Source organism: Lithobates pipiens, unplaced genomic scaffold, assembly GCF_037356315.1.
Source record: "Lithobates pipiens isolate NorthernLeopardFrog02 unplaced genomic scaffold, aLitPip1_a1.2 Scaffold_74, whole genome shotgun sequence".
NCBI classification, from domain to species: domain Eukaryota; kingdom Metazoa; phylum Chordata; class Amphibia; order Anura; family Ranidae; genus Lithobates; species Lithobates pipiens.
In genome coordinates this window covers 561,975-589,502 of record NW_027507897.1, presented here as the reverse complement: position 1 = coordinate 589,502, position 27,528 = coordinate 561,975, and the positions used below count along the sequence as shown (strand labels likewise).

The 27,528-nt window shown below is 42.2% G+C and overlaps 1 protein-coding gene across 9 annotated transcripts in view; it reads right to left on the bottom strand.

Moving 5' to 3' along the window:
* Window positions 1-27,528, bottom strand: part of LOC143959417 (serine/threonine-protein kinase MARK2-like) — a 217,891-nt gene that overhangs the window by 81,175 nt on the left and 109,188 nt on the right. For all 9 annotated transcript variants that reach the window (XM_077468060.1, XM_077468064.1, XM_077468065.1 and 6 more), the window contains exons 2-3: window positions 6,224-6,415; window positions 3,784-3,837 (exon numbers count right to left, since the gene is read on the bottom strand). In XM_077468060.1, coding sequence (XP_077324186.1) covers window positions 3,784-3,837; window positions 6,224-6,415 — 246 coding nt within the window. The remainder of the gene's footprint in view (window positions 1-3,783; window positions 3,838-6,223; window positions 6,416-27,528) is intronic.

Sequence of the window (27,528 nt, the reverse complement as noted above, 5' to 3'; positions counted from 1 at the left end):
AAGGCTTACCTGTAGCTACCCTAAATCTCCTAAACCTACACGGTTTAGGAGATATCCCCTGTATCAGCATGTGCCGACATCATTGGCACATGCGCACTGAAGCAACGGCTCGCTGGTGCAGTTGCTTCAGCTGATGTGCCATTACCGGTGGCTCCCAAGCACATGTGCGGGAGTGATGTCATTGCGGCTCCAGCCAATCACAGCGCCGGAGCCCGTGATACCTGGAAATAACTCCAGGAGCGTTGTTGGCCAGAGCAGTGTGCGGGGACCGTAGCGGGGGCTTCAAACTAAGGTGAGTATTTCATAATGAGCTAGTATGCTATGCCTTTGTCTTGCAGATTTTTTTGTTATAGTGGGTTTACAACCACTTTGAAGAGGAAGTAAACCCTGATGAGTTTACTTCCTCTTTCATTCCCTGCAAAGGCAAAGCATAATGGACTACTATGTATCGCATAGTAGTCCATTATGTGTCACTTACCTGACACAGGAGCCAGCGAAGTCACCGTTGTCCCCTGTAGTCCGCCGCATCCATCTTGTTGGTGGCGTCTCGCAGCTCCGCCGCTGTCATTCGACACGCGCGGCAGCTCCATTCTTGGAAATGCCAGCGCTCAGTGCGCCTGCGCGCCGCTGTCTACGGCGCATGCGCCGTAGACAGCGGTGCCCGTTTTCAGGCAAATATCTCCTAAACCATATAGGTTTAGGAGATATTTCTTGGACCTACAGGTAAGCCTTAATCTAGGCTTACCTGTAGGTCAAAGTGGTTTGTAAGGGTTTACAACCACTTTAAATGCTTTCTGGCGGAAACTTTTCCCCTCTCATTCAGCTATTGAGGCCCATATAGTTGAGTTTTGGTGCACCGATTCCGATCACTGGAAACTACTTACAGTATGGGACACCTTTAAGGCCTCTGAGGGGCGTGTTCATCTCTGAAATGCCGAACATTAAAAAGGCTACCAATTTTCACAAAGAACAGGCTGCACAGCTGGAGAGTCTATTGGAGGCAGAATTTATTGCTAATCCATCTGACTACTTCTCTCACTTAAAAAGTGTTTAATGCTGCTACATTACTTACCCATGTCCATGACTAAAGCAAATTTTATATTATTGAAACCCTGTAAAGATCGACTGGACCCAGGGTCTTATAGGCCTATAGTCCTGTTGCAAACCGATATAAAAATTTTAGTTAAGGTATTATCCCTGAGGTTGAATACTGTCATTACAACTATTATTCACTCGGACCAGTCTGGATTTATTCCCCAAAAATTCACGGCAATTAATTTATGCAGGCTATTTCTTAACCATCAAACCTTGGCTTTGGAGCGAAATTCCTATCCTTTGCCGGTCTGTTATATAGCTCTCCAGAAGCGGCAATTACAGTAGCAGTTCAGCTTTCACCCACTTTTTCCCTAGGAAGAGGTACTTGGCAGGGGTACCCACTGACCCCACTCTTATTTGCTATAGCTATTGAGCCCCTAGCGGCCATAATCTGTTCCGAGATAAGATCATGCTATATGCAGATCATACTATGCTCATGCCGGGAGACACCAGTGGATCCTTACAGAAAGCTATGACAGTTATGACTAACTTCTCTGGTCTCCTCATGAATTGGACGGGCGAAATCTGCCATTATGATTTTAAATGCTGACCCGGGTGGCTCCAACACAGCCTTTCAAAACATTTCAGTATCCTCTAACTTTAAGTACCTGGGTATTTATATGACGTCATGTCTTCTGGACTATGTTTTCCTGAATTTTTCACCTCTGTTCACCCACTTGCGGAACAAAGTTAAAATATTGACTTGACTTTGGCTTTCCGTGGTAGGGAGGATTAACCTTTTAAAAATGATCTTCATGCCACAGCTCCTTTATATCCTTTACAACTCACCCATGGTTATCCCTCTGAAGAGGTTTCGAGTTATTAACGCCACCTTCCACTCACTCATAACTTCATAAGGCATACTAAACCCCCAAGGATTAAACTAGAAAGGCTTCAAAGACCGAAAGAGTGTCAGCCCAGCATCGCCTAATCCATTGCTGTATTACTTGGAAGCTCAGTTACAACATTTCCAGAGCCATGTCCCGGGCCAATGATGCATTTAGTGCCACCAACCATATACTGCATTATGCGACGGGTGAAAGATGTCGCTATGGGATTGGAAACCTTAACATATAGCACGTCTAATAAACGTTTCCCCAAATACACTTTCATGCAGAAGGTCTAGACAAGGCAAGACAAATGCAGGAGGTGGTGGGTTTTACTAAATACAGTCCAATATGGGCAAACGCATTTTGGGAGAGATTAAATCATTGCAAAGTGGGGCCAAGTGGTATCAAACGGTTGTCCCACATCTTTGAAAAACTGCAAATTGTGCCCTTGCCCCACTTTGCAATTTCAGCTTCCACAAAATATGTATTTTTATGATTTACAATTACAGCATGCAGTTGGAATACAAACAGGCACTGACACTTGGGTGCAATCTTCGACACCTATTTTCAATCATATGGCCGAGATAGAAATCTACTAGGGATTTATATCACGATGCTACTACATGCTGTTGCTTATTTTCTTGAAGGACTTCCCTTCACGAGTGGAGGCTAGATGGGAGAATGAAGTAGAGACATTTGAAGAGGAACAATGGGAGGAAGCCCTACAGACTGTACAGATGTGTTTGCTCAATGTTACACAGAGACTATTGCAGTTGTACGCCCCTTCTTAGGGTTCATCTTACATCAGCGAGGCTTTTTAAAATGGGAGTGAGAGGGGATTCTATATGTGCCAGGGATCACGGGGATCTAATCCATCTACTATGGAGATGCCCCAAGCTACATATATACTGGGGAAAAGACACCCTTAATAGGGTAATTCAAGTCACTATTGGCTGGGATCCTAAACCCTGCCTTTTGGGCAAATCGGCTGAATCTCCCACATGGAAGGAGCGAGTTGCAGCTATGGGGGATACACTGCCCCAGGAAAACTACATATTCCAACACAGAAGGTGCCTGCATAAATATCAGTTTGGTTACCGTGACTTGACACACCAGGGCTGACCCCGGTTGATCTAATTCTAGACAGAATATTGTGAATGTGATTTTGGGTGTTGAACAAATGCAAACCAAAACAGTGTATTTTCATACAGGTATGAAACAGTGATAAGATCTACTAAAAGCTTTTGGGAGGACGATGGGATGTGGTGACACATGTATATTGGCTGAAACTTTTCTGGCACAAATATCTGATGTATGTTTGGTAACTTTTTCAATAAAGAACTTCATTGATTTAAAAGCCTCCGTTGGCTGACCTCACAGAGCCAGTCCAGGCTGACTGGCTCTGCAGGGATCCTGACAATGTCAGGATCCACCCACTTGCCTGACCAGCAGCTGGCTTAGTCTCTCAGCTACTGAGAGCCTGAGCCAGCCGCCCGCCCCCCCCAGTGAGCGTTGGAGGAGCAGAGTGACGGTGACCAACAGTCACTGCTGCTCGCTCACTGAAAATCAAGAGCCGAGTGATCATGTGATCACTCAATTCTCGGTCCTCGAGCTGGCAGGGGACAGCTGTAGCATTGGACTGATGCTGCAGCCATTTAAGGGATAGAGATAGATAGAGATTTTTTTTTTCTTCCGGTGTTGCACTTCTTATTTACCAACGTGCTAGTGCGTTACACAAAATATTCCAGCAGTTAGTAACTGTTTTTATTTTGTAATTAACTCTTACAATAAATCTTTTTTTTTTTTTATTATGGTATATTTTACAAATCCTACATTAAATTATTATTTTACTTCTTACCTTTTGCAAACTGGAAGAATTCAGCTGTGTTTTGTCTATAATTTTTACAGCTACCTGAAAAATAAAAAATTAAGAACATTCATTATATTCATTGCTAGATTGCATCATAGCGTGCAAAAGAAACAAATATTGAAAAGTTATATCACGCATTACATTTTCCCTGCTTATGTTCACTCCAGACAAAAAGTTAAACTATCTGAACAATTGAGACACAGATGGCTGTAAATTACACGTTATTGTATCCCTTTCACATGGGCATGTTGGCGAGGTAATGTCAGGCGACTGAGGCACGTTTTAAATGCACCTCAAAAGCCGCCTCTCAAAACCCAGCAATGGCTGCCAGACACCCCAATGCAGTTGGAACACTGTGCTTCATGGTGCAGCAACAAAAGAAAACAAAAAACCTAGGGGAATGTTACATTGAGCAGTCCTGCCCTTCAACACACCCCAGCCACACTGCAACCATGTTCAATTGGCATGGTAGCAGCACAGTGAAGTGATATATCAGTGTGAAATACCTCTTCAAACAGGTGTGCAGGTGGCAGTATATCACCACTTGATCACTGTGGGCCAGCCACTGTGAACAAAGCAATCCACCATGGATCGCAGGTCAACAGCTATGCTTATGTGAAAAGGGCCTTAAGCTATCAAGGAACAAAAGGGTTAGAAGGATGTACTTTAATACTCAAATTAGTGTTTGATCGCACTATAATGTATACAGCAACATGCATTTATTTGCTTTTATTAATGGTGATGGCAGACTGGTGACTGCTGCTAGAAACAAATCACTAGTGGCAGATCGCCAATAGTCCACCTGTCTCCCTATAGAATCGCTCCCTTGTTACCTGATGCAGAAAAATGTCACTCCAATCGCTAGTGATTAAGATTCAGTAGCATTCAGGGCAAGCGAGGGAGCAAGTCAGTACAAATAAGGGTAATACACTCTGACATCAGGTGACTGCCACTGGGAAATTCGCTAGTGGCACTTCCGAATTTATCTTCCGCTTATCTGTACTGATTTACCCCCTAGTCTCACATACAACTGGCTGGTTTGCAGGGCAACACTTCCAAAAATGCAACATATCACATATGCAGTATACCACAGGTATGAGAACATGCTCCTTTTGAACGCGTTAATTTCGACATTAAATCTGCATCTGCACATGTAGAAATCAACAATCATTAAAGAGTTAATATGCGTTTTCATGTAGCGGTTTGATTCCATTTCAGCTCTGCACTAAAAAATTAGTTATAGCTAATGCCAAAATCTTCTCCATGGTGTTAAAGCTGTATGGCTAATCACATATCTCAGTATCTCATTACTGACTGAAAATCCCTTATGGCTCAAAAAGAGCAGCAAGGACTCCTTATTCCAAATATATAAAATCATCATACATGCTCCCACCAGAGTACACCATGGGAGAAGGTTCTGGTCCCTACAACTCATGGTGACCTCCATCTGCGACTGTTTGATAACTGAAATTGTGGTATTTAAAGTGGATGTAAACCCACCCTCATCATTTCTAAATTACTCCCATAGTGCTGATCTATAAGGATATACATGCCTCCTGCATGTATCCTTACCAGTCAAATATCTCCCTTTTAGCTGTTTGGATCCCTGCAATACTCCGGATTCTGTGGGCAGGTCTGTTGTCCAGGGCTCAGTGGGTGGAGTCGTATCAGTAGACTCCCCACCCACCTCTACACTCCCCTTGGCCAGGCTCGAAACGTCTTACACTGAACTTCTGATGGTCTCGTGGATCAGTCAAAACCCAGAAAAGTCACCACATGAATTCAGCATGCCCAATCATGCTGAGGTGTGGAGCAGCCAATCCTGGGAGATCAAATGTGGGTTCCAGTGTATTGATTTGATTCACATGTATCCTGAGGAAGACCATCAAAATGCATCAGTTTACATGTGAATTGTTTTGGATCTATACATTTTGTGAACCTCCAGTTTTATTTGTGATGTTTTAATCAACATAAATAAAAGACTGTTTTAAACGTAGTATTTGTGTTTCAATGCACACACAAACTACATTCCAAAAAACCCATAGGAATGATGTGAATGTCATGAGCTACAAAAATCCTCAACGCTATACAAACAGCTTAAAAAGTATAACTAAACCCAAAACTTTATTTTTTTTACGTTTTGGATAGAGCAGAGTGGAATTAGAACCCATGTCAGTTTTTTGGTTGCTGGTGCCCCATCCAATGGGAGGGGGTCAATTTAGGGAGAGGGGGCTTGGCTGTGCACTGTTTGCCACCCCCCAAGAAAATATACCACTGGCTGCCACTGCTGGAAGTGAAGGTAAAGTTCCCCTGTGGGACACAAATGCCAAAAAAAAAAAAAAAAAAAAAAAAACAGACGGGGATTAATACCCTCCCTACATTATTAAATAAAAATAAACAAAACCATGCCTTTTGTAAAGTTTCTCACCTCCTTTCCTGTTAAAACATGGCGTGCTAGCTTAACCTTGGCAAAATTGCCCTTGCCGATAGTTTTGAGGAGACGATAATTCCCAATATGCGGCTGCTCATCTGCTGAAGTTGGTATTGAAGGGCGACCTCTCAGCATATTGGGCTTGCTGTTACCACTGCTCGTCTTCGAGTCTGTGTGACCCACTGCAGGCTGCAGAGAAATAGGATAGCGGATTATTGCAATTACTAATGCAACTTAAATTGACTATTACATAGACCTTAGATCAATGTTCCAAACCAAGGAGTCAAGGTAAATGTCAGATCTTGCCTGCTTTATAGTTAACACTCCAAAGAAATAAATCAAGAGAAAGCTAAAAAGTGTTAGTCAATGCTGAGCGGCAAATGGTAGGAAATACCTGGAGTTTTTAATAATAATTATATATATATATATATATATATATATATATATATATATATATTTTTTTTTTTTTTTAAATAACAGTGGAATTGAGCCTTGCACAATGGTTTATACTACAGGCCTAAAAAGTTCATGCAACTTTCTTCCCCCAACGAGTCTAAAAAGGGAGAGCAAGTTAAATAGAACACTACGATACCTATCCATCCATCCATAAGTAAAGTGTGTGTTCCTGTAACAAATGGTTTAGGCTGTCTTTTTATCATTGTATTGCTCACCTGCATTTGTTATATCTGGCGGACAACCAGACAAAACCTTGGTTATAGAGACATACTTATCAGCCATAGACAATATAATTTTGATGAAAATGTGTGGTTAACATGCACATAATCATAATGAAGCTTCCTATAAATACCTTTACCAATTATTGCGAGTATAACCTTTATATACTTTGTCTGTTATTCTCAACATCTAAATCACAATAAGTAATCTGTGTACCTACCCATTAAAAAGACACTGGTACAACGAAAAAAGTTAAGGTGAAAAAAAAAAAAGCACAGGCCTAAACAATAAAAGAGCAAAAAGCGCAAGGGTGCCAGCTGCTATACCCAGTGCAACACGGACATGCCAATATGTAATGGGTATGAAATCAAGAAAGTGAATAGTGGAGCATTATTATGAATTACTGCACCTCGTACTTGGTGCTTGGCGCTTTGTTTCCTGCAAGTTTGATCTCTTATGCTTTCGCAGATAAGCAGACAGGTTGTCAAATACAGAATAAATGAACACTACACAGATCGATACACTGGGTACATTATTGTTAGCTGTACAATCCAAAATAAAGCCCTTTCTTTCCGGTTTTGTATAGCCTGGGGAAGGGCCAGAACTCCCGCTAGGCTTTTATTGCTGTCTGTGTCCTGGGATGGGAGGTTATTCTCACATTTCATCTTGGTGACTGGTGTTACTGGGGTAAAATAAAAGTTAAAGGAAATCTAAAACTGTACAGTTCTCACTGGAACAATAGGTGTGAGGAGATGCCCCGTGACAGCTGTCAAAACGTGTTACTTCTCCTTTCCTGTTATGATATTAGGAAAGGAAGTCCAAAGAAATCTCCCCAAAGGGAAAATATACAGCAGTAAATGAGGCAAATACACAGAGGTAAAAACAACATACACAGCCTTTCATCTGAGTCCGAAGCTGGCTATAAACGAATAGAAACATTTGTTCAAAAAATATGACAAATTCCATTTTAAAGTCAATGGACTTTCACAAATGAAAACGCCATTCATGGTTAGAAATCCGTTTGAGAACAATTTTCCATCCCGCTCCTTCAGATTTTCTCAATGCGGTAGAAAACTTCAATTTTGACCCCACCAACTGTTAGAAAATCAAATGCATATTCTTAAAGTGAAACTTTTCTAACAACAGTCTACTAGTATTTAGCCAGCTTTACTGAGCACACTCAAGTTATAATCACCACAGCAAATTATATTGGTGAAACTGGAACAGTGTTCATATAAAAAGGCAATGCATAATGTATTTGTAGTACACATTCGGAGTTACATTCCCTATCTGGTTCCCAGTTGTCCAAGGACAGCTAAATTGAGTGTAAGCAAATAATGTTGATTTACAACTTGCAGGCAGAATCTTCTACTGTGTACAAGGTCTTCTTCATACCTGATCGTTCAGTCACGTGAATACTGAAGCGGCACAATGCTCATGATGAAGAACTTCATTCTTTGCAATGGGCCTGGTTGGCGTTGTGTCACTTGTCGGTTGTGTATAGCTCAGAAATATACATGAGATTCTTTGGAGTAATATTGCACATTTGTGGCCCTGTAGACTCGAATGAGAATAGCACTTGAAAAACGCGTGTTTAGGTGCTCTTTTGGAAATTCTGTAATTTGCTTTTACTTTTATGTACATCAAGGTATTCCAATTTAAAGGTCTGATAACAAAAATGCATGAATTTGCTCCCGTACTACAAGATGAGTGTACAAAAGAAAAAGCCCGTCAAATTGCGAAACACAGCGCAAAATTAAAGATGTAAAGCCGGCGCAAACTGTAAGCGCTAAATAAATCCTATATATCTCTCCACACACACACTAATTTATATATATATATATATATACACACACACACACACACACACACATACATATATACACACACACCCCTTTCAAATAGTTCCATTTTGTTGCTTTGCAGGTTGAAATAAAGACAGTTCTTGTTTTATCTCTGTATTTGTGGATGATACCAAGTTAAGCAGGGCAATAACTTCTCCGCAGGATGTGGAAACCTTGCAAGAAGATCTGAACCAATTAATGGAGTGGGCAACTACATGGCAAATGAGAATAATGTAGATTATGTAAAAATGCACTTGGGGGGGAGAAGGATCTGGGGGTCCTAGTAGACGATGGGCTCAGCAATGGCATGCAATGCAAAGCTGCTGCTAACAAAGCAAACTGAATATTGCCATGCATTAAAAAGGGGATTAACTGAGAAGATAAAGCAGTAATTCTCCCGCTCTGCAAGGCTCTGCTACGGCCTCACCTGGAGTATGCTGTTCAGTTCTGGGCACCAGTCCTCAGGAGGGATGTACTGAAAATGGAGCGAGTACAGAGAAGGGAAACAAAGCTAATAAAAGGGACTGGAGAATATTAGTTATGAGGAAAGGTTGCGAGCACTGAACTTATCTCTGGAGAAGAGACACTTGAGAGGGGATAGAATTTCAATTTACAAATACCTTACTGGTGACCCCACAATAGGGATTAAACTTTTCCGTAGAAGGGAGTTTAATAAGAAACGTGGCCACTCATTAAAATTAGGTGTAACCTTAAACTGCGTAGAGGGTTCTTTACTGTAAGAGCAGCAAGGATGTGGAATTCCCTTCCATGGGTGGCGGTTTCAGCGGGGGGGGGGGCCATTAATAGTTTAAAAAAAACTATTAGATAAGCACCTGAATGGCCACAACATACAGGGATATACAATGTAATACTGACATATAAATCACACACATGGGTTGGACTTGTGTCTTTTCAACCTCACCTACTATGCAACTCTTTTCTATACCAACTGTGTGTATACATTATATACACACATATATATATATATATATACACACATATATATATATATATATATAGATATATATATATATATATATATATATATATATATATATATATATATATATATTACACACACACACACACACACACACTAGATCTAGATTTGTAGATGATTAACCGCTAAAGCGGGGATATACAATTAGCACACCTCTAGCAGAACTACAAGTCCCATGAGGCATAGCAAGACTGACAGCCACAAGCATGACACAAAGAGGCATGAAGGGACTTGTAGTTTTGCAACAGCTGGAGGTCCGCTAATTGCATATTCCTGCACTAAAGGGAACACCATGGCTAAGTGGAGTCATCTCAGATATTAGCAACAAGGATTGTAATTACTTTCAGTTAAGCAAACCATAGATTATGTGCAGTGCGTTTTGAATACGGTGTGGGAAATACGCACGGAATTTGGGTTTCCCGCACTGCGTTCTGGTGTGAACTGAACCCTAACTGCACATGGATGTTTTTTTAATGGTCAAAGAGATATGGAGAGTGTTTAGGTGACCACACGTGAATTCCTAAAGTTTTTTCCTATACATAGAAAGGATATATTTTAGTACTATTTAAGTCCAAAGGACAAAAAGATCTTAGCTATGACCTTTTAGCTTTAAAGTGGTTGTAAAACCTAAATAATATATATATATATATATATATATATATATATATATATATATATATATATATATATATATATACACACACACACACACACACACACACACCTAAAGCCTTCCTTGCAAAAAATATAATTAAAATGTTTAGGTATCGGTATCGCCCCCCCCCCCCCACCCCAATACTTACCTGAGCCCTCACTCGATCCCCCGCTGTGCCCACTTGTAGAGGCTCTCTTTCTTCTCCCTGCAGGTAGGGATGAGCTCCGGCATGTTCGCATACTCCACTTGCAGAGCCCGAAGTCGGCGCAGCGCTGCGGTAATCACAGGCAGTGAGACATTTCCCGATCTCTGCAGCCACGCATAGGGGCAATTTCTCACTGCCTGCGATTAGCACAGTGCTCTGCACATGGAGTATGGGAACACGCCGGAGTTCATCCTTACCCACAGGCTTGGCCGAGAGCAGCTGTCAGTCAAATTCTGTGAAGAGGGGGTGGGGCTAAGCCGCGCTGTCTGTGTCGGCAGGCAACTCGGCAGGTGTGCCATAATAGGCAGCGGCTTCCTATGATAGGACACCAAGAGGAGGATCGCTGGCAGGGGATCCAAGAACAGGAGGTTTGGGGCCACTCCGTGCAATTCCTCTGCACAGAGCACATAAATATAAGCCCGTTTGTCATTTAAAAAAAAAAAATAGCATTTACAATGCCTTTGAATAAAAGCAATGAAAATGCATAACATGAGAATATTACAGCACTGTAGAGTTCTGCAGCTACTTATGGAATGCAAACACATTGTTAGAGGAAGGACCTTTTAGATTCAGTCTGACTCCATCTGTCAGTTTTTCCGACAGATCTAGACTGAACCACAATGTACAGTATGTCTATGGGTGGGCAGATGTAAACAAACATAGCTCACTCCGTTTTATGGTTTTGTGGTTGCAAATGGATAAGTCTGTTTGTTATTTATTTTAGAGAACGAATTGTAAAAAACGGATTAATAAAAATGGATGTAAACTGAGCTCACCTATGCTAACTGATTCATCAGTTTTTTTTCTTGGCACATAACAAGACTGAATTGATGATACCCGTGTAAAAGGGCTGCAACACAGCACCAAACTAATAAATCTGTGTACAGAATATTGAAAAATAAAGCAACAGCTATGGTCACACCATAGATCCAGGTAAATACAGCATATACAGTAATCTGGCGAGATGCACGCAACCGAAAGTCCCCTTAGCTCCTCGGAAGTCAAAGTCCAAAGTACCAGGGAATGAGTGGAACGGTTTATTTCATACACGTGATCACAGGCCAGATAACGGCTCAAGGGCTTTATTTCAGGTAGCAAACGACTCTTCTAAAGCTCACACAAGTAAGCGTCAACTACTGTAAACCTAAATCAGATAAAACACTGGTAAGCAAGTTAAAGAACGCTTTTATTTTATCTTTAACATCCCCAAGGGACCAAGCGCATATAGCACCTGACCCCATTCAACTCTATACTTTAAGGAGGAGATTTACTAAAGCTGGTGCAGCTGAGCATCGTAGCCAATAAACATCGAAGTTTAAAACTTTTTTCCCACACTTGTGCGACTCCAAAGTGGCATGATTTCAAGTACGCTTTTGGAGCGCGACTAATGCGACTTTGATTTGACTTTACACTCTCTGAACCCAAGTCGCATCAAAAGTCACATTAAACGCTTCAGCCCCAGAAGATTTTACCCCCTTCCTGACCAAAGCACTTTTTGCGATTCGGCACTGTGTCGCTTTAAATGACAAATTGCACGGTCGTGTGACGTTGCACCCAAACAATATTGACGTCCTTTTTTCCCCACAAGTAGAGCTTTCTTTTGGTGGTATTTGATCACCTCTGCCTTTTTTATTTTTTGCGCTATAAGCAAAAAAACCAACCATTTCAGGGGAAAAAAAAAGAAAATTCAATATTTGTTGCCATAATAAATATCCCCCAAAAATATATATATAAAAAAAAAATGTTTTCCTTGATTAAGGCCGATATGTACATATTTTTGGTAAAAATCGCAATAAGCATATATTGATTGGTTTGCGCATTGGTTTTATAGCATTTTTATTATTCTTTATTTTTATTTTATTTTACTAGTAATGGCTGCGATCTGAGATTTTTATCGTGACTACAACATTACGGGGGACACATCGAACACTTTTGACACATTTTTTTGGGCCATTGGCATTTATACAGCGATCACTTCTATAAAAATGCATTGATTACTGTAAAAATGTCACCGGCAGGGAAGTGGTTAACACTAGGGGGCAATCAAGGGGTTAATTGTGTTCTAACTGAAGGGGGGAGGGGACTGTGTAGGGGAGATGACAGATCGCTGTTCATACTCTGTATGAACAGACGATCACTTCTCCTCTCAGAGAACCGGAAATTGTGTTCACACACACACACAGGTTCTCGGTGTGTCAGCGATCGCGGGGGCCCGACGGTGATCGTCGGGCACTCGCATCAGCTCTGTGGGAGAGCAGCGGGCGTGCACGCCCCTAGTGGCCACGGGGAAAAGCGACAACATAATGTCGTTTTGCCCAGCCATGCTCTTCTGCCGCAGTAAAACAGCGGCGGCTGGTCGGTAAGTGGTTAAAGTAGTGCAGACATCTTTTCAAAACTGCTGTGACCAAGTCGCACTGATCTGAGTTGGTGGGTGCGAGTGAAAAGAATGGGCTGCAACTTGTCCAAACTTGCATGACAAGTCACACAAGTGTGAATGAAGCCTTATCGTCAAAGCTTAATTGAACAAGCGAAAGTTAAAAGCCGACTGGTTTCTACGCCCAGCTGCACCAGATTCTGTGTGCACCAATTTTAGTAAATCGCCCCCCCCTAGTTTCTTAGCACCATGGTTAGGCAGTTTAAAAAGAAGTGGCGCTACAATCAGCATAGAAAAGGCGTGGTTTAGGGACAATGGGGTCACCACTTATAATGGGACTAAGTGTTATATTAGGCCAGGTTCACACCGCTGCGATGCGGGAACGCCGCGAATCTGCGGCGTTTTCCCGCATCGCATTACTCCCGCTGGCAGTTCACACTGCCCTATGCGGACGGCTGGGAGTGTCAATGATATGTTAATGACACCCCTAGATCCGTCCGCATATCGCAGTGCGATCTGCCGACTTGCACAGGAATCGGATCGCATGGTGTGAACCCCCATGCGATCCGATTCTGTTGCGGACCAAAACAAAAAGGGTCCCGTGCGAGTTTGCTGCGGGAGCGATGCGAATTCAGCCATACTATCTGTATGGCTGAACTCGCATCGCTACGAAGATCGGATGTGATTTGCGGTGCGAATCACATCCGGATCTCCCCCCGCAGCAGTGTGAACCCAGCCTTAAAGAAGGAGTAAAGGCAATTTTTTTTTTTTTAAAGCACACACAGTGTAAGGCAAAGGCATAATGAGCTAGTATGCATAGCATACTAGCTCATTATGAATAACTTACCTGAGAACAAAGCCCCCGAAGCGGTCCTCCGTCTTCCTCTTTGCCGCCGCCATGGATTCCGGAGTGACTTCCGGGTCTCGCGGCTACGTGCGCACGGGAGCCGACACTCGCGGCATATCGCTGCGATCTGCGGCCTGCCCCAGTGCGCCGCTGTCTTCGGGTAAATATCTCCTAAACCGTATAGGTTTAGGAGATATTTCTTGGACCTACAGGTACGCCTTAATCTAGGCTTACCTGTAGGTCAAAGTTGGTTGTAAGGGTTTACAACCACTTTAATACCCTAGGGAGTTTTTTTTTTTATGTAATAGTTTTCTTTAAAAAAAAAAAAACATAAAAAATAAAATATATGAGACTAATGTCCACTCTTCTCTTCTACAGACTTTAATGGGAGCATGTCACTCATACATAAAAATCTTCGGTAATTTTTCTCATTCAAGTATACCCCAAAAGATGAATCTCATTTGAAAAATATAATAAAAATCACCTAAGAATCTCCTGTAGAAGCAGAAAAAAAATATTTTTGCACCAGGAATTTTTAAACCACTGAGAATAAAATCTGACAGTGCAGCCTTAGGTTTCTGGCCCATGTCACAGCCAGAGCTGGCAATGTCAACAGCAGAATCACCAAGGGTCATGTCCCTGTTCCTTGCCTGTACCCGCAGTGTAAACATAATATCGCTCAACCACTGGTAGAAAACAGAGAAATTGCTCTGCTGCTGTTCAATTGCTAGAAATGTAGATTTTAAACCATTCTGGCTAAGATAGTACAGATGGCCAAAAGGCAAAGTGGTTGTACTTTTGGTGATTGCTAGTATGAAATCAGGGTTTCATACCCAAGATACATTTTTTACAAATTTTAAGATTTTGATTTTATAAGTTTTAATGAACTGTTAAAATCTTATTTTGGACCTGTCGCTCAATAAATTAATTGCTTAACCACCTTCTTAGCACCATATAGTAAAAAAACAGAAGGAAGGAGGTGGGTGTCCATTCCTGCAGCGTGGGTCACGTGAGCAGACCAGCAGGGATTGGAACTATAAAACTGTACTCCTAAACTGTATTTGTATAACCCAACACTCTGGGGGATAGAGTTTCTACTACTCCTCCTTTTACTGACCACCAGCAATGTAGAGCACAGTTACCTTCGGGCATTGGTTGCCAGACCAATAGCATGTTGAGTTATGGAGTGAAGTACAGTAAAACCTTGGATTGCAAGCATAATTTGTTCCAGAAACATGCTTGTAATCTAAAGCACTCGTATATCAAAGCAAATTTCCCCATAAGAAATAATGGAAACTGATTCGTTCCACAACCATTTATTCATAAGTTCTTCAGTTTATAGTCCATATAAAAAGATTATAGCAATGGGATAGGTTGTGTAACCATAAAATGTCCATCCACAAATGGAAGCCTCCACAAGGGGATTAGAAGCAAAATCCACCAGCAGAGCTACAGAGTAGAAAAGTTGAGAGGCACGTCCATGTGTAGCAATATGTTGCTAAATGTTGTACCTTCATTAAATGTAACCATATTGCTACACCTATGCCGCGTACACAGTCGGATTTTCCTACGGAAAATGTTTGATGAGAGTTTTTTGTCAGAAATTCCGACCGTGTGTAGGCTCCATCTGAATTTCCGTCACACAAAATTCGAGATCTGGATCTCAAATTTTCCGCCAAAAAAATCAGTTGTCAGAAATTACGATCATGTGTACACAATTCCGACGCACAAAGTTCCATGCATGCTTGGAATAAAGCAGAAGAGCCGCACTGGCTACTGAACTTCATTTATCGGCTTGTTGTACGTGTTGTACGTCACTGCGTTCTTGACGTTCGCAATTGCCGACCAACTTTGTGTGACCAAGTTTGAGCCAACATCCGTCGGAAAAAATCCATGGGTTTTGTTGTCGGAATGTCTGATCAATGTCAGATTGTGTGTACTTGGTATCAGAGGTGCCTCTCTTCTCTTTTATACTCAATAGTTGTGACGTGACGCTACTTGTATATCAAGACATCGATTGTATATAAAGTCAAACTTTATTTAAAAATGTTGCTCGTCTTGCAAAACACTTGCAAACCAAGTTAGTCTCAAACCAAGGTTTTACTGTAGTGTTTTTGTCTCTCAAGCCTAAGTATGCCCAACAGGCTTAGTTTTGTATGTTTTAGATTTTAAAACTTATAAAAAAAGAAAAAATAATTCAAGCGAAAAAGAATAGATTAACTTTAGTTTTTTATATATATATATATATATATATATATATATATATATACACACACACACACACACACACACACGTTTGGTAGGAGGGGAGGGAACATTTAAGTTAATCTTTTCTTCCACTTTAAGTAAACATTACACATGTGTACTTGTTTCTGAAAAAAAGCTTATGAAAAAAAAGGGCAATATGCCTTATCTTTACGAAGGATAAATCCAGCTGCCAGCAATATATGTCCTCGCCATGTGTTCTGCATTCATCCTTTCTCTAAAGAAAATGTTCCTGATCACCACTAGGGGGTGATGTTTGAAGACAGGAGACCTGCTCTGCATTGAGCTGAACGAGCAGCACTGCACAACGTACTCCGATCCAGGGGGCTAGAAACAAAAATCTCTTACCAAAATGAAACCCATCATACTGCTGTTTTTTTTTCCTGAAGCCTCTAGTACAAAAGTCAAAATGTATATATTTTTTTTTTTTGTACAATTCTACTTTTAAGAGGTCCTGAGAGCTAGCATTGCAGCTTCGATCTCCCAGTTCTTGGCCAGGTAGGAAGAACATGGTGTTCCGGAAAATCACAAGGTCAAATCATCGGATCTCAGGATTTTCTTCCTGGTCTCTGAAATGAGAAAATGCCAAACAATGGAGCAACTTTAGCAGTTCAGAAAGGCCAAGGCAGCGATTTGTGACCGGAGAACTGTAAATTATAAAAAGTTTGATGCTTCACTGGGCATTTTCTGAAGTAAAAAAAAAAAAAGTAATTATCCATTTTACATCCTATAAGAAAAGCCTTTTTCTACAGGAATGCGATGATCACTTACAAGCAGCAAGTAATCAAGACACTTATTCACAAGCGTCAAAATCCAGGTTTAAATTATTATCCATACCCAATGAACCCCTCTGTCAATACAGCCTGCAACAGATGTGCACTTTTTTTTTTTGCTCCTTTTAGTAAGAATTATCATTTGATCTTTCAACCTAGAGCCAAAAGTGAATGCTGACTCATTGGAAATAAGAATATCCAGTTCTGGAAGTCTTATTTTTAAGCAGCAGGCAGTAGACATTAGAGCAGTTCATGGGTAATCAGTGACTCAGGTAAAGCCGGATGAGAAACAAGCCTCAGCAAGACATTGTACTGGTAGGGGTTGGGCAAGCATTTTCACAGCTCATGGGTCTACGTCACAGCCTGGCTGACCTAACTAATTACAAAGGGTGAAGCTGGAAGGATGGGTAGGAGGGAGAGGAGAAAAAGGTTGAGCTCTTCAGTGCAGACACTTCACTGTACGGTGTGTGTGGGCACAGAATGTAGGGGAGAAGAGAAGGCCCCAGCAAAAATAAGAGGATGGAGAAAAACAAAAAAGACTAAATACAGAAAAATAAAAAAAATAAAATGTTTAAGTAGTATGTCGTTTCTAATACATCCTACAGCAAAGCAAACACGCCAAGGATTCCACTCCCTTTAAAAAAAATAAAAAAAAAAAAAAAAGAAAGAAAAAAGGAAGTCATAAATTATGAAACAGCTATTGGTATTGTAAGTTCTTGTATTTACAACTTTAGTAAATTTGTGGTGAACCAATACAATCATTTAATCCTTTCACTACCGCAGTCCTTTTGTTTTTGCACACCTTAAAAATTTGAGGCCTGAAAATAATCAAAAAAACTGATTTTCTGAAGGCAGAGACCCTGGAGAATAAAATGATAGTAGCTACAATTAACTTTAGATCACACAATATTAGTGGAACAGTTCATCAAACCCACGATATATTAGTAAAAAAAAAAAAAAAAAAAAAGTTAGACTAAGGCCTCATTCACATGAGGCGGATCCGCTCAGCGGAGTCCACCAGCTCAGCAGATCTCTCACCGTTGATCTCCGCTGAGTCGGTAGATGACAGGTCCGTCTCTGCTCACTCAGTGGGGAACGCCGCGGATTCCTACAGAGGGATCGGCCAGACAGCATGTCAGTTTTCATCAGATCTCATCTGATCCGCCAGGACGTATCACCATACATCTCATTTTAGCGGATCGGATGTCAGCGGACATGGTCACCTCTGACACCTGTCGCTCCATAGACCTGCATGGAGCGTTCGTTGGGGTCCGCCTGTTCGTCTGTGTGAAAGGGGCCTAAAAGTTAATTTTGGTGCACAAAAACACAATAGGTTACCAATTTTTTAGGGAAAATATAAAGGATAAGTTTGGACCAAGTAAATAAAAAGATACCCAATATGTCAAGCCTTAAAAGGGCAACTCCACTTTCGTAGGGAAAAAATACCAAATAAAAAATAATATAGCATATACAATTGTGATAAGTCATATTGTAATTGAATATTAAAAAATCCCCTTTCCTTTTCAATCCCCAGCTCTGTAATTTTCTGTAAAATGCAATACGACTACCTGGAGGCGATCAGCACAGAATGTGTACAGAACGCCCCCCTGAAATGTCATTTCCTGCCTGTGTGATTGGCGCACTGATTTTCCCAGAAGTCTGAACCAAGACACAAATCTGATTTTGCAATGAAAATTCATATTTGGTGAGATACTCTCAAAGGGAATTCACATATAAAAAGGGATGCAGACCCTGTCACATTCCTCAGAGCCCCGCAGGTACAGCAGCTGATTGATAATTAAAAAAATAAAATAAATCCCTCTTATGCAGATTCACTAATCACATGGACACAAATAGAAACAAATAACTATTCAATCACAATAAAGCGATAGGAATCCGCAACAAAGTTTGTTAACCACTTGCTTACTGGGCACTTAAACCCCCCCCGCCCAGACCAATTTTCAGCTTTCAGCGCTGATGCACTTTGAATGACAATTGCGCGGCCATACAACACTGTACCCAAATGAAATTTTTATAATTTTTTTTCCCACAAATAGAGCTTTCTTTTGGTGGTATTTAATTACAGCTGGGAGTTTTATTTTTTGCTAAACAAACAAAAAAAGATGCAAAAAAAAAATCATGTTTAATAGTTTGTTATAAAATTTTGCAAACAGGTCATTTTTCTCCTTCATTGAAGTGAGCCGATGAGGCGGCACTGATAGGCTGCACTGGTGGGCACTGATAGGCATAGTTAAGGCGGCACTAATAGGCAGCACCGATGGGCACAGATAAGGCGGCACTGATGGGCACAGATGGGCACTGATAGGTACCACTGATAGATGGGACTGATGGGCACTGATAGGTGGCTCTGATAGGTGGCACTGCTGGGCACTGACGGGCGGCACTGCTGGGCACTGGTAGATGACACTGGGGTGCAGCACCTTTGTTGAGGCAGATTGTGGGCACTGCTGGGTGGCACTGATAGGGGGCACTTATTTTTTAATGATGTGGCACTGGCAGGGGGCAGGTGGGCACTGGCAGGGCTGGCCGTGATCGGGACTGATGTCCCGATCATGGGCGCCGGTGATCGGCTTTTTTTTTATATAATAGCCGATTACCGGCTCCGTTGTATCACATGATCAGCTGTCATTGGCTGACAGCTGATCACGTGATAAGGGGTCGGGATCGACCCCTTGCTCGGATCAGTGATCAGGCGAGTCTCAGACTCGCCGATCACAGAGCGCGCCGCGCACGCCCCTTAGGGGGCGCGCAGGCCGCTCGTGCACGGGACGCCGTCAATAGACGTCGTCCCGGCAAAGGAGATCCGCGCTGTAGCCGTCATTCGTCAGTCTCAAGTGGTTAAAATCCCTGAAATGTACATAGATCACCCAGAGGGTGATCTTTTCTCAACAAAAGTGGAGTCATACTTTAAACTTGCACAAGCCTATGAAATGGCAACATCCATACCCAAAATGTTCTATAGGCAATGCTATAAAAGCTTTTATAGGTCATCAGTTCAGAGTTATAGTGGTTGTAAACCAAGAACAACATCTCTCAAGAACCCCTTGTCTACACACAGTGTATGGAGCAGTATTGGTTTACTGGAAAATAAATCAATGTATGCATGTGAAGTGGGACAGGGAGGGGTAGGGGATAGGCAGAGATTTGCAGTCCTATAAATAGGGATAACAATGCTGGTTGAGATTTTAGTACCACAAAAGCCTGTTGTCAGCCCAAAAAGGAAGTTTGAAGCAATGAGTATTTCTTGCAGATCAACAGGTATTTTGCACCACTTGTAGTCTTTATCCTCTTCATAACTGTGCTATAGCCGAAAGATGGCTACAGCGAGGTCACATTGCCAGGATAGAGTCTATGGAAGTCCCCTTGTGATTGCGCTGCCCACTGCACCGGCCAACGACAGATCTGTGATCACTGTGTCCTTAGGACCCAGCTGACCACAGATCGGAGTAAAGATCCAATCACAGCCGCTCTTTACCACGTGATCAGCTGTCCAATCAGCTGATCACAGTAAACAGGATTTGCCAGTTATCGGCACACAGAAAATCAGGACACTGATCATCTGCGCAGCCAGCCAGCCAGCACCCATCAGTGCAGCCAGCCAGTGCCCATCAGCACAGCCAGCCAGCCAGCCAGCCAGCGCCCATCAGTGTCACCTCATCAGAGCACATCTGTGAAGGAGGATTTTTTTATAAAGTAAATGCTGTAAACTACTTTAGTAGTGAGAAATTAACATCCTGCACTCTCACACCTCAGATCAGCCCCAATTCCTGCAACTCCACACCTCAGATCACTGTCCCTCCTAAAAATCTGTTTCAACACTGTAGCCCATGCTCATCTGCCCCAGCACTGTACTACCCTGCTCATCTGCCCCGTCACTGTACTGCCCTGCTCATCTGCCCCACCACTGTACCCCCTTTCTCATCTGCCCCACCACTGTACTGCCCTGCTCATCTGCCCCACCACTGTATCCCCTTTCTCATCTGCCCCACCACTGTAAGCCCCTGCACATCTTTCCCACCACTGTAAGCCCCTGCACATCTTTCCCACCACTGTAAGCCCCTGCACATCTTTCCCACCACTGTAAGCCCCTGCACATCTTTCCCACCACTGTACACTCAACCTTCTGATCCACCTCTGGCATCCAACCCACGTGCTTATATGTGGTGTATGTGATGTATGGGATGTATGTGATGTCACATACAAGCATCTGGAATGGATGCGCAATGATGAGCTCAGGACAGGGGCATTTTCTTAAAGCAGTGGGCCTGTGTGCAGGATCATAAGTTGGGCCCCTGCAGCTGAGAAAAAGTGCAGCGCTCTGCGCCACAGGAAAATTTGGGTGCGATTTTCATTGCGCCAAATACTGGCTCTGGCTTAGCACAGGGTAGTAAGTAACAAAAAGGCTCAGGAATAATTTCAACAAAGTTCCCAGAATCTCAACAGTAATTCCACAAACTGAAAGCTGAAAATGGTCTGGGCAGGAAGTGTAAGTGTCCTGTTTAAGAGGAGGTTAAAATATTAGGGTCAAGTTGTTTTTTTTTTTTAAACAAAACATGTTCTACTTACCTGCTCCATGTAATAGTTTTGCACAGAGCAGCCATGATCCTCTTCTTGGGTCCCCCGACAGCGCTGCTGGCTTCACCCTCCTGCCAAGTGCTTGCTGTGTCTATATTGTTAGTTCTTCAGCCCACTTAAACCGGAGTTCCACCCAAAAGTGGAACTTCCACTCCTTGTACTCCTCTCCCCCTCAGATGCCACATTTGGCACCTTTCGGGGGAAGCGGGGACAGGATACCCGTCTTTCACAGGTATCCTGTCCCCACTTCCAGGAGCCTCAGCCGTGGGCATTTGCGTAATCGCTGGGGCTCTCTCCTCCTCCCTTCTCCTTCCCTGGCTGCCGGGCCAGTAGGAGAGAGGAAGGAAGCCTCGTGCATGAGCAGTAGGGTGAAGCTGCAAGGCCACACTGCCGCGTTCCCTTACTCGCAATGGAGGCGGCATGCACCCGACAGCTGATGAAACATCAGCTGTGGTGCCAACATCGCTAGACTCCAGGACAGGTAAGTGTCTGATTATTAAAAGTCAGCAGCTGAAGTATGTGCAGCTACTGGCTTTTCATTTTTGCAGTGGTGGGTGGACCTCCACTTTAAAGCATACACCACCCCCCCCCCCCCCCCTTCACTAAACATCACATCAGAATGTAGCTCTGCATACAGTGACCTCAGCAGCACAATGATGACATCATCCCTCTACTGTTCTCTTCCTGTAGGCATGCCAAGAGAGACGGAAAATACTGTAAAACCCAGAGCCCTCCCTCCCGATGAGACCTACTGTGCAGGGGATCACAGGAGGCAGATACCAAGGCAGATTCAGGTACTTAAGGCAATTATATGTAAAAATACATGTAATGATTTTTTAATGAATACATAACTGGATTAAATGGTGCTTTTTATATCTGCCCGGAGTTCAGCTTTAAGCTCATAGAAACACTCTTTTCTCTTACAGCAGTAAATCCTTTTTAAATACCCATTTTAAGATATAGACCACAAAGCTCCCTGGTAAAGCTTCTTATAGCTTCTTGATTTAAAGTATTCTGGCCACCATAAGGAAGTTGAGAATCTCATTACAAAAGGGAGTGGTATAAAGCTACTTCCCAACAAATAAGCGCATTGCGCACAATTTCTTCCATCCAGGTCGCATAATGACATATTGCTACAACTGGGCAAAGCAGGATCAGACTGAATTACTTGTGAATATTATATCTGTGTTAATCTGTTCTTACCATCTGCAGGTAAAAAGGGATGTCAGACGCCAATTTCCAAGGTGTCCATGGTTAAGTAGTAAGGATGGCAGTAAGAAAATGGACTGTCTCTGTACAGTAGACCAGTGATATACATGGTGTACCTACAATAATGAGATGCATCATTGCCATTCCAGAGGAGAGAAGTTGGCTGTAGCATGGAAGAATTATGCACTCTGCAAACTAGGCGGACACCTTTACATTTACACCTCCTATTGCTAAATCCAAAGCGCAACTTGACTAGTTATATTGCACACATTCTGTTCTCTATTTGAAAAGCTGCTCTTTAAAAAAAAAAAAAAAAGGCCAATAGGTAATAGGCTGTCTCTTTAGTGTAGTTTCCTCTGTAGCACAGTCCTGCAGCTGAGCCCCACCTTCACTAAACCAGTTAAACTGAACTCCAACCAAGCAACACGATATACTGCTAAAATACATATATGTGCAAACAATTTTACCAGTTATGATTTATGAGTCAGTTTTGTCAGATTTAGGCACCCTTAACACACAGCACAGCCAGGATGGTGGCACCACTATACACTACTGCAGCTTTGCAATTTTTCCATATCAATTGTCCATTCACTTAAAGTGGAAGGCAAGTCAAAAACAAAGCTTAAATCTTTTCCCAAATCCCATTCCACCCAAGCTGTAAAAAAGGAAAGCCATCTATACTTACCTGTTCTGAAGTCTCTCCAGTCTGGTCACATGATCTCTCAAGGGCCAGCTTCAGAATAAAGGAGAGATCACCAAAAAAATGGCTGCACAGCCTGGGCGATGAAGTCACCTATAGGCTTATTATAGGACGTCCTTTCCGGCTGTCCCTCCTCTACACTGAAACTGCCGCTGGAAGCCCATGATGTGACTGGACTCAAAAGACTTCAGAATACATAAGCATTGGCATCTTTCCTTTTACAGGGTAGATATATAATAGTATGTGAATTCCCTTTCCTTTTCAATCTGCAGTGCCGTCATTTTTTTTGTAACATGCAATCCAATATGGCAACCTGGAGGCATCCTGTACACAGATGTATCATTTCCTAATTGTGTGATTGGCTTACTAAATTTTCCCAAAAGTCTGCGCAAGTAAGACAAGTCAGATTTTGGACATTCCCTGCAACAAAAATGTTTTGGGCGAGATGCTCCCAAAGGGAAACTGCGTCTAAAGAGATGAAGACCCTGCAATTTTCCTCATTAGAACCCTGCAAATGGAGCAGCTGATTGACCGTTCTAAAATTACTCCCACTAGAGTCACTTTGCACAGACAAACTGCTTCAGAATAACAAAGTAGGAATCTGCAACAATGTTTGTTAAAATCCCTGCAATGTACCATGGGTACAATGGTACATGGGTACAGAGGGAAATGTTTTCATTTTCCAACAAAAGTGGAGTTACTTTTAAGGCCCCTTTCACACGGGACAGATCCGTAATGATCCGCTTGCTCAGCGGGGATTGCTCCGTTTATCCCCACTGAGCCGGCGGATGACAGGGCACACGGTCAGCTCTCCGCTCTCCTCTATGGGGAATCGGATGAACATGGAGCGTCTGTCCGTGTTCATCTGATCTGCCGACTGATAGAAAAATAGGATTTTCCTCCGTCTGCAGAATCGGACCATTGAGGAGACAGACAATAGCGGGTGTCTGCGGATGTTTATCCGCAGATACCCGCTATCCCCTAGGAATGCATGCATGTCCGTATTTCATCCACAAACGGATGGATGAAATACGGAGATACGGTCCGCATGTGTGAAAGGGGCCTAAGTGTGCTATTAGTCTATGGGCAGCGCTAGGGACTAGGAACAAAAACAACCAAAAAAAAAAGATAGAAAATAAGTACAACGGACCTCTTGGGTCATCTCAAGCACTATGGAATTACTGTAGGTCAATCACCAGCTGAGCTTTCAGCCACATTGAAGAATAAAGGTTCATTTTTTGGGAATACTAAGCGTGTTCTTGGGTGCCACACCTGCCTGTGCATCTCCATAACATGTACTGGGTTGAGACATAATGATTCTATGCTCGATTCCCACCTACACATCCTATTATATCACTTTCCTTTTTATTGACATGGTATTATCTCTTCATTTATCCTTTTCTATTTCTTCCAGCGTTCCCATTATATGCATTTTTCAATATCTCTCACCATCTGATCAGGTTTGGCAAAAAGGAGTTGACTTATTTATATTAAATTATAAAAGGAACTGCTGGGATTGCTTGGAGTACAAGCAGAACAGTTCACCTTTTCATCATGCAGTAAAAAGAATGAACAGTCACTTTCCTGGGGAGTTCTAAAATTTGCAAGGTGGTTTTACATAGCCAAAGAGATTCTAAAATCCAAGCAAGGCATGCTATAAACCAAGTCATAGTTGTCAGCATTATGCCTTCATCAGTTACTCAAACTATAACCTATTTGGGAAATGGACTTTAAAAATGCATTTAAAGTGGTTGTAAACCTCAGAAATTAAAGCTGAAGGTTATTTTTTTTTTTTTTTAACTGAATAAGAATCGCACTGTATAGATGTTAACGGCCTTCACTGAAAACAATGTTTTTTCTGATGACATGCGACCCTATGCCTTTCGGATCGGATCAAATCTGCATAGAATTTGCATCAGTGTGAATGGGGACTAAAATGCCAGATATTTCCAAATGAGCAAAAAGCTCACAGCCAAAAATATTTACCAACATCTGGGAGTCCCAGATGTTGGTAAATATTTTTGGCTGTGAGCTTTTTGCTCATTTGGAAATATCTGGCATTTTAGTCCCCATTCACACTGATGCAAATTCTATGCAGATTTGATCCGATCAGAGAGACAGCTGGCAACTTTGAGCCATGCGAGTGCAATGGATAGATTGCTGAAATTGCAGTAGTGCCTTCATAAACGATTTTAGAATGGACCTTCACAGGCTCAACACAATGTGACAATCTACACAGCCCGAGAAATAAATACATCTGTTCTTGTTAATAAAAGGTTACACTAAAAATCTAACTCTACTTTTAAGCAAGTGAGATGGTTTTACAAATCATATTACTGAACTACTAGTGCATCAATTCAATTAAAATGTGATATTATACTGGTAGTCTACAAAATAAAAATAAAAACCAAACACACACACCACACCTACACACAAACTGGTTGTTCTAGTTTTACTAGAACCCCAACTATACAGACCATTCCTCCCATGTTTGAAGATGCCGGCTAACTTCTGAACTTCCAGACCACTCCCAAAGTTTGGTAACTGTTTTGGTTGCACAGGCCACCTATTACTATGCACTAGAAACAAAACCCCTTTTAGCTTTCACGCATGTCTAAAGGAGCCCCCCACCCTCTCTCTCACCTATGGTCAGCTTTATTTCTGTCAAAATATTTAAAAAGGATATGAAAAGGACGGGTCAGCACTCTAGTATCCCCTGATGACGTTCATGAAAACACATTTGGAGGAGCTACTTGCTAACGTCACTCCGCTGCTCCGGTTTCTGGGACCAGTTGCCATCTTCGTAAGTGAATGTCCCCACGTAGTACATTTACACTCTGCTATACCTGTACACTTCGGTGTGTGGATTTAATTGACAGATAGAAGCTGAATTTGTGAATAAAATTACTACACTATATTCATTTTTCTCTGGCATCGATGTGGCATGCATTCCTCCTAGGCTTGATACATCAATGGTGCTGGTGGAAGATTATAATGCGGATGGATGTGCCAAAAACACTGCTGCGTTTCTGATGCAGCTTAATAGCTGGCGAGTGCGCCAAGGTGGTGTTTTAGAGCAATACATGGCGATATATTCAGACTGTTGGCTGGGCACTAAACATAGGTAACTGCTTGAGTTATTCATTTACTACTAAGAAGAGTCACATGTTTGTGGGGCTTTTTATGGACCTCTTAAGCTCACACTTTTGTTTGGTTTTCCATTGTTTATATAGTTATATTCATTCTTGATCACTTAGGCGCTGCACTTTTTTACAGCTTTATTTCTGAACACATCCAACTACTTGAGGCCCCTCAACACAAGAAATTTAGAAAGCCTTATCCTCATTTGCAGAGCTAAATCACCAGGCTCATAGATTTTGCCCATAGAATTTTATGCCACCTACCAAGACTAGGGCTCCTAATTTGCTAGACTTCTATAGCATAGAATTTGAAACCCTCACCAGAATTTATCCTATGCAAGAAGCCGGAATCCTTAGCCAAAAAAACAAACAACCATCACTCAGAATCCTACAGGCACATCTCAGGCTTCATGTACATAGGACATTCCTTAAAGAGGAAGTAAACCCTGATGAGTTTACTTCCTTTCATTCCCTGCAAAGGTAAAGCATAATGGACCACTATGCATTGCATAGTAGTCCATTATGTGTCACTTACCTGACACAGGAGCTAGCCAAGTCACCGCTGTCTCCTGTAGTCCGGCGCATCCATCTTCTCGGTGGGTCTCGCTGCTCCACCGCTGTCATTTGGCGAAGCCGCGATGACGTCACTCCCGCACATGCGAGCCGCCACTCGCTGCATATCGCCGATGACCGCGGCGCACTCAGTGCGCCTATGCGCCGTAGACAGCGGTGCCTGTCTTTCTGCAAATATCTCCTAAACCGTATAGATTTAGGAGAGATTTCTTGGACCTACAGGTAAGCCTAAATCTAGGCTTACCTGTAGGTCAAAGTTGGTTGTAAGGGTTTACAACCACTTTAACCTCTCCTGAAAGCTGGAACATCACAGCTAGTAATCCACGTCTAAAAACGTGCGTTTAGCAGCGTTTACAAGCTGCGTTTGCGTTCAGAAGCGAAAGATAAAGATTTCCTAAAGATAACCTCAGGAGACCCTCCCAAATTATTAGAAAGCACTAAAGTAG